Below are 7,899 nucleotides of genomic sequence, written 5' to 3'. Positions count from 1 at the left end.
TAAGCCAAGAGCTCTAATACCAATGCAATGAAGCTGGCCTAGGGGTTGCACTCATTAGCATAGAGTACACACATGCTCCTCTCATCCTAGGGAGTAGCACCTAAACATGGAAGGACTTCTATGAAAACTTGGGCATAAGCTCCAAGAAGACAAGATGTCTATAGAGTAAAATATCATAAAAGGGTACAATGTCCCATGAGCCCTATGCCTAATATAGCCCAAGGCTTCCAAAAGTACACATGTGAATGACTCTAAGCCCCATCCCCCATGTGCATGTGCATACCAAATCTAATTCATTACATTTTAACTTGCTTACTGTCCAAACTTTGATTAACACCTAAATTAAACACTATTATTCCTTGACACCCACATTTCCCAAAGAATAGAATATTTGATGATGGTAATCAAAAGCGTGATTTTCTCATCATCTTTCTCCTCTTTACTAATCAACCAATCAGCCCATGAAAGCATAACCTAGCTTTTGAAAGATCCATTTGTTCATAGTAGCCCACAACCCCCTATTAATAGTAGGGCAAGACCAAAAGGCATGTCTTCCATCTTCCAGTGCTGTTTGACATCTGGGACAAGCTTCTAAAGTGAATCTTCTCCTCACTAGCTTATATCCCAAGGGCAAGGCCCACATTACTACTTTCCACAAAAAGACCCTACATCTTTTAGGAATCACAAGCTACCACCTGGTTAACCAAGTAGAGAGGCTCCATTTAACCTTCCAATTTCAAGCTGCATCTCCCTCCCATTGGCATCAAACATCTCCTTCAAGTACCCAGACTCCCTTCTTCCAAAGGGCCTTCTTTCATATCTCTAATGTATCTTAGTCCTTTGTTATTGAGCCTTTTGACACTTGTAACATCAAGGAGAGCCAATGGGAGGGAAACCCTCTGAGACCACCAAATGTGCAAATAGAACAAGGAATTTCCCGTGACTTTGGTAGAGCCCTCTCACTGCATCAAACCCATGAATTCTTTCTAGAATTTCCCTAGAAACATACAAAAGGGAGCAACAAGTGTCTTAATGGGAGCATGGGAGAACAGGAGCATGGGAGAACATCTTATCAATCTAGTCCTATCCCTTCCATACCCCTTTACAACAAGTAGAAGTCCTTTCCTTAGCATTTTAGCCCAACATTCACTTTGAGCCAAAAACCTTGGCAAATGGTTAAGAATAGGATCCTCTCACATGCCTTTAGGCATGCACACCTTTTCCCATGCAAGCTAGGAGGCAAACTTCTTTGGCCCCCTTTGATTGCAGATTACAGATTTGGTCCCATCCCATAAATATAAATATCTTTTGTTCCAAAAAAAAGAATCGAATTTATTAAATCAATTCTCCATTTTTAAATCAATTCTCCATTTTTAAATCTGATACGGCTTGCTTCCCTTCGGTTCATTTTCTCATTTGAATTCGACATTTAATTTTCAAATCCCTGAGGGTAGTCATGTCTCTCAGAGATTTCAAGCAGACGCTTCTGCTGGCTTCGCTGCCTCCTTGTGCTGCCGAGACCCAACAACAAGAAGCAAGAGGAGGAGGAGGAAGAATAGAGCAGCCGCGGAAGCCCCCAAAGAGCAGGCTGAGAGACCAGATCGCCTCCATCGAGCGCCAGGCCGCTGATTTGGACTGCACCCCTTGCGGTAACTCGCTACCTCCCCTCCGCTGTCCCCTCCCCTTCCCCCTCCCGCCATCGCCATCATCGTCATCGTCGTCGTCGCTCCACCGCCGACAATTACGTGGCTGGAACGAGCCTCTTAAAACCCTAATTCGCCCTCCGAAAAGAACCAGGATCTCTGACTATGCGCCTGCCCTGGTGGCTGGGCAGTTTTTGCCAGAGGATCCATGTGTCCAGACGCAGCCGGAGAGAGAGCGCAGCGGGTGGGACGACGGCTTCAAAGAGGAGGGGGAGGGCAGGTCTGTGAGCGCAGGAGGAGACAGTGAAGCCGGCCTTTTTATACAATCTCAAACCGAGGGTATACAGGAGCCACTCATCCTGTGGTCTCCAAATGGAGAAGGCGAAGGTGCAGGAGGCGTGGTGCAGGCGAGTCTCCTGCTCCCGCACACCTTCTCAGACTAGAAACTATAATCTATTTTGAACTTTCTGTTTTGGATTTTCAGGTGCCACCATCCATCAATGGTCGTTTGATGGAACACCAAAGAGAAGGTGTAAAATTCCTCTACCATCTGTACAGTGATAACAAGGGTGGTGTCCTTGGAGATGACATGTAAGGGCGGCTCACTCTTTATTAAATAACCTAGATGCATGCATCACTCTGTCTAACTCTCACAATGGTCTACAGGGGACTAGGCAAAACAATCCAAGTAATTGCTTTTTTAGCAGCTGTGTTACAGAGTTATCATCCTTGTGTCAAGATCAAGAATCGGGACAGAGACCACAAGCTGTCCTCAAACAAAAAACAAGTATTGATAGTATGCCCCACATCGGTCCTGAGGAACTGGGAGCAAGAATTCCATGCATGGGGAGCCTTTGAGGTTGCCATTTACCATGGTGTTCACAGAGAATCGGTTTTGAATAGACTAGAATCCAGAAATTTGGGGATAGTTCTAACCAGTTTCGATACATTTAGGATCCATGGTGACTGCCTGTGTGCGATTGATTGGGATTGCATGGTTGTTGATGAAGCACACCGCTTGAAAAATGATAAGTCTGATCTGTACAAGGTGTGTACAAAGATCCGGACGAAACGGAGGTATGGCCTTACAGGGACTATAATGCAGAATAAGATTATGGATCTTTTTAACGTGTTTGACTGGGCTGCCCCGGGGTGCCTTGGCTCTCGAGAACACTTTAGAGAATTTTATGATGAACCTTTGAAACAAGGCCAGCGAATAAGTGCGCCAGAGAAGTTGATCAGGGTTGCAGAAGAAAGGAGGCTCCATCTGGTCAAAGTGCTAAAGAAGTATTTGTTACGGAGGGAGAAGCATGAAACCATTGGCCATCTGATGATGGGCAAGGAGGACAATGTTATTTTTTGCGAAATGAGCCCTTTGCAGTGCAGGGCTTACAAACGTCTGCTTGCCAGTCCTGATTTTCAATGTCTTACAAAGAAGGATGAGCCTTGCAGTTGTGGGAGTCCTCTTACCTGTGCAGAGTGCTGCTATCGAACTGTGCCACATGGTATTATTTGGCCCTATTTGCACAGAGAAAATTCGGATGGGTGTGATTCCTGTCCATATTGCTTGGTCTTACCATGCTTGACCAAGCTGCAGCAAGTGAGTGTTTAATGAGAATGAATTGTTCTGATCTTTATCTATTGATGCAATTTTCTATGTGAAATTGTATGTAAAAATGTATGTCATTCCAGGTGAGCAATCATCTGGAGCTTATCAAACCAAATTCAAAAGATGATGTGGAGAAACAGAAGAAAGATGAGTTGCTGGCTGAGTCTGTATTAGCTGAGGATGCGGGCCTTGTTGGGGGTACAACTCAGGATGAGAGTTTCTTAAGCCTCAGTGACTCTCAGCACTGTGGCAAGATGAGGGCTTTGGAGCTTATGCTAGCCCATTGGGTGCAGCAGGGTGATAAAGTTCTCCTTTTCAGTTATTCAGTGAGGTATAGAAAACAATATTAAAAGCACCCTCTATCCCTTGGCTTTGTCTCTCTTTTTTATTTATTTACTGCATGACTTTCCCTGCCTGCCTGCCCCCCTCTCAATAGAATGAAGCGCTTGATAGCTTTCTTTTCTTTTGGGGGGTGTGTGTGTATATCACTTTGATGCTGATTATTCGCTGGCAGGATGCTAGATATATTAGACAAGTTTCTGATAAGGAAAGGCTATTGCTTTTCTCGTCTTGATGGGTCAACTGCTATGAGCATGCGCCAATTCCTAGTGGATGATTTCAACTGCAGTCCAAGCAAGCAAGTATTAATGATGATGCTTTTCTTGCTTTTGACTTCATTGACAACTCAAAAGGCTGAAAATTTGCTTGGATGATGTACTGATTTGGGAATAATTTCTTGTTATGGCCACAGGTGTTTCTAATTTCAACACGAGCTGGTGGCTTGGGATTGAACCTTGTGAGCGCTAATAGAGTAGTTATATTCGATCCCAATTGGAATCCAGCGCAAGACTTGCAAGCACAGGATCGCTCATTCCGTTTTGGCCAGAGGCGGCATGTGACGGTCTATCGACTGCTTGCTGCAGGTTCTTTGGAAGAGCTTGTTTACACTCGCCAGATTTATAAACAGCAGCTTTTCAATATAGCAGTTTCTGGAAATTTGGAGAAGCGTTACTTCGAGGGAGTACAGGTACTGCTTGTCATATCTTGACTTGTGTATGTTTGTGGAAACCAGTTCATGCTGCTTATAGTACGATAAACATGCAGGACTCAAAAGATAATAAAGGGGAGCTTTTTGGCATAAGTAATTTATTCAGGGATTTATCTGAGAAGGCTTTTACTAGTGAGATCATTGAAAAACATGACAAGCGGGGTAACGGTAACTCTAAAGTTGGAAAAATTGAAGAATTGTTAGTCAATGAAGGAAGAAGTGAAGGCTCTACAGCTAGAGCAGAGGATGGTGGGGAGCTCACTAAGTCTGTTGAGCGTGGGGGGCTGGGTTTGGGGAACAAAGCGGTGCTGCAGAAGTGTTGTATGACACAATGCTCTGAGGACAAACTCACAGTGGTTTTAAGAGATGCAGGTTTGTTAGTTTCCTGCATCTTTTCTGCTTGGAATCCTTGTGTTTATCTGGTCTTAATATTTGTTTATCTTTTTGAGTATTTAAAACCCATCACGTATTTTTGTACAGGAGTAATATATGCCCATCGTAATGAAGATGTTGTGAACTACAAGTCAAAAACAAAACGTGATGGTGATGCTGATAGAGTGACTTTAAAAAACAACCAAAAGTGTGAGCTTGGCTTCGTACGCCTGCCACTAACATACAATTCCATGATTGCTACTAGTAAAGCTGAAAATCTAAAAAATGAAGGTGATCAGCATGTAAAGAAAATTTGCAAACAAATTAGCATGTTAGGATCAGGGACTGTCCTGAGTAAGGAAGAGCAGTTTGCATTGCTTGCAAAATTCAAAGGCATGGACACGACACAGTTTTGCAAGTGGTTGTTGGCAGTTTCTGAAGCTGAAAAACAGAACTTACTGTTTGACTTCAAGCAAGGACAAAAAACCCTTCACTTACCAAGTAAGTGAATCTCTAAGGATGGGGTTGAAGTTGTCATGTGTTTTAACTGCTCCTTAGGCACGAAAATGGCTCATTACAAGAGCCATTTTCTACACCTCTCACCAGATGATTTTATCACCCGCCCGACGTACATGGATGTACACCTATCACATGGGATACGTTGTGCCATTGGACAGATCCGGACCTCATCACACCGGCTGCGGATTGAGACATGGCGATATGTGCATCAGATCATATTTTAGCAGTTGCATGTAGAAAGTCAAACATAAACATGATGCTTCTTGTTGAAAATCAAAGTGACGGACGGGGTGTGTGTGTGTGTTTTTGAGGGGGAGTGCACTAGCTTTATGTGTGTGTACTTGGAATGGTATAAAGAGCCTTAGACAGTTTTTTGTGATTGATCAAAGGTTGATTTGGTTTTTGAAAATGGTAAAGTTGAAGAATTTTCTAGAGAAGGTAAAAAGGTAGAGAGATGGGAATTTGGGTGATTGAGAGAATGAAGGAATAGTGTTGGAGATATTCATGAATTTGATGAAGTGAATCAAATGCTGTGTTGTTGAGCTAATTGATGTAATCCTAAGTTCATTTTTTGTGGAATTTGCATTTGCTATAAACTACTCCTAAGCTTTGTGTGATATAGTCTTATGCTTTAATTCTTGGTGAAAGAGCAATAAACTTTATCATGAAGAGTTAAATGTATCAAAAATAACATTGTTTACTCAGTTGCGGTGTTGCTTCGGGATTACTTTAGTGGGGCCTTACTTGATATATTAGATTAATAAACTTTATCATGAGGAGCGAAACGTATTTGGAAAATTTACTTACTATGGTGTTGGTTTGGGATTGCTACCTTACTTGATAGGATAGCACAATTGGACAACATAGGGCATTTGTGTTGCAGTTCATTTTTGTGATTTTTTAAAATTGCTTTTTTAAAACTAGATTTTGACTTTACCACAATATCTTAGTTGTACTAAGTTTTTATTTTTATTTTGTTGTGAAGTTGGAAGATAAGTGGAGACTTTTTACCAGGCTTATCTACCTTAATTTTGTCGCTGAGAGAGAGAGAGAGAGAGAGAGAGAGAGAGGAATGAAGTTATTCCTTTAACTTGGACACAAGTTATGGAGGCGTGCTTCAAACGATCACTTGATAGAGGAACAAGCCGTTAGTGAATTGGGGAGTCAAAGTAGTGAATAATTGGTAAAGAAGATAACTAAAGAACTCAATATGAAACCCTAACCTTAAATCCCTTCAAATGGTATGAGAGCTCTTTGTTAGGTTTTTTTGCCTGTCCCAATTGCTCTTTTTTTTGTTGTTTAGCACCACACCACCACTCTTCATAGCAATTGTTGTTGTATGGTTGCACCCCTATTGTCACCTATTGTTGCTTTCCCTTTGTAGAGCTGCCACCCTTCTCAATTCTAGGGCTTGAGTCTTAGACTACAAAGAATCAAGTCTCACACTTGGGTGCAAGGCTCATCAAGAGTCCTAGAAATGTGTGGAAGGGACGACTTGTGTGGAAGGCCCAAGTGTCCAGGGCATGAGAGTTGAGTGTAAGGCTCACTAAGTCTAGGACTTGTATACAAGGCTTAACACTTGGGTGCAAGGCTCAATAAGTCTAGGGCTTACGTTCTAGACTTGTGTGCAAGGCCCACTAGGACCTAAGTGCAAGGTAAAAGTTTAGGACTTAGTCCTAGACTTTAGCTCTCCAAAAGTCCCATGACTCAAGTCCGATACCTTGCCCTTGCTGATGCCGTTGTGCCACCATCTGCCAATCGTTGTGAGCGGCTCACAACCCCACCCCGCCATTCAATGATGCTGTTGAGCCACCATTTGCTAGTTGACGATGTTGTTGAGTAGCTCACCACCACTGCCTGCCGTGGTGCTACTCTCTCCGCCTGCCTCTATAGTCCAGCTCGTCGACTATCAGTCTGCAGTCTGTCCGCCACTGTCCGTCGAAGGTCATTGCTGTGCTCAGGTTTGTCCGTTTGTCGACGTCATCTGACCACTGCTTTGTACACCTTTGCTTCTTTCAGCAGCAACTGCCTGCCTTGTTGCCATCTATCTTCTGTCTGACAGAGTTATGTACTTGTCAATAGAGCAACCCCATGAGTAAACAACAGCCAAGTGACTTGCATAGCCTCTACTCAACAATCCTTCAAGATGGATCGTGCCACATCATCAAGTACCTATTTCATGGTCAAGTTCAATGGCACCGGCTTTCCGACATGGCAGACAAAGATGCAGCTCATGCTTATGAAGAATGGGCTCTAGAACATTGCCAAAGGAGTTGATAAGAAGCCTTAAGCCGAGGAGGGTCCAGAAAAAGTTCGCCTTTGGGAAGTGCAACTTCTCTTTTATTGGCCCAATCTTGTTGACAGTTTGATACATCACCTCGATCTTAGTCGTCTTGACAGTTTGATACATCACCTTGATCTCAAGAAATCAACCAATGAGGTATGGATAAAAATGGAAAATCTATTTGGAAATAAAATTGACAATTCAAAAGTAGTTTTGAGTAAAAAATTCTTTGATTTCAAGATGGATAAATGAATGAGAGTGAAGTATGTTCCAGCACCTTCTTACAAAGTATAAGTGTCTGTTTATGAGGGTAAGATGGCAAAGCGTCTATAAGGAGGATACAAAAGATATCATGATTTTGTCAGATTTTATATGTTCTTCGACTAGCCCGAGTACATCTTATGAGCATGTGGCTATGCTTATG

The 7,899-nt window shown here is 42.7% G+C and overlaps 1 protein-coding gene across 1 annotated transcript; it reads left to right on the top strand.

Annotated features, from left to right (window-relative positions):
- The first annotated feature begins 1,396 nt into the window (after positions 1-1,396).
- SWI2 (switch 2) lies at positions 1,397-5,621 on the top strand. The gene is made up of 8 exons (XM_086814476.1): positions 1,397-2,050; positions 2,128-2,234; positions 2,310-3,243; positions 3,336-3,583; positions 3,767-3,893; positions 4,004-4,279; positions 4,357-4,672; positions 4,781-5,621. Exons 1-8 carry the CDS (start codon positions 1,457-1,459, stop codon positions 5,179-5,181), a joined length of 3,003 nt encoding a protein of 1,000 aa, XP_086670602.1. The 5' UTR covers positions 1,397-1,456; the 3' UTR covers positions 5,182-5,621.
- Positions 5,622-7,899: the final 2,278 nt, after the last annotated feature.

This window comes from Cibotium barometz, chromosome 20 (genome assembly GCF_041138505.1).
Source record: "Cibotium barometz isolate CiBa-2024 chromosome 20, ASM4113850v1, whole genome shotgun sequence".
NCBI classification, from domain to species: domain Eukaryota; kingdom Viridiplantae; phylum Streptophyta; class Polypodiopsida; order Cyatheales; family Cibotiaceae; genus Cibotium; species Cibotium barometz.
This window is presented reverse-complemented; position numbering and strand designations above follow the sequence as displayed.

Excerpts from the sequence above, each read along its gene's own strand:
- SWI2 (XM_086814476.1), top strand. The coding sequence starts at position 1,457 with ATGTCTCTCAGAGATTTCAAGCAGACGCTTCTGCTGGCTTCGCTGCCT. Across the intron at positions 2,051-2,127 it reads GTGCAGGAGGCGTGGTGCAG|GTGCCACCATCCATCAATGG; the intron begins GCGAGTCTCCTG and ends TTGGATTTTCAG. Across the intron at positions 2,235-2,309 it reads GGTGTCCTTGGAGATGACAT|GGGACTAGGCAAAACAATCC; the intron begins GTAAGGGCGGCT and ends AATGGTCTACAG.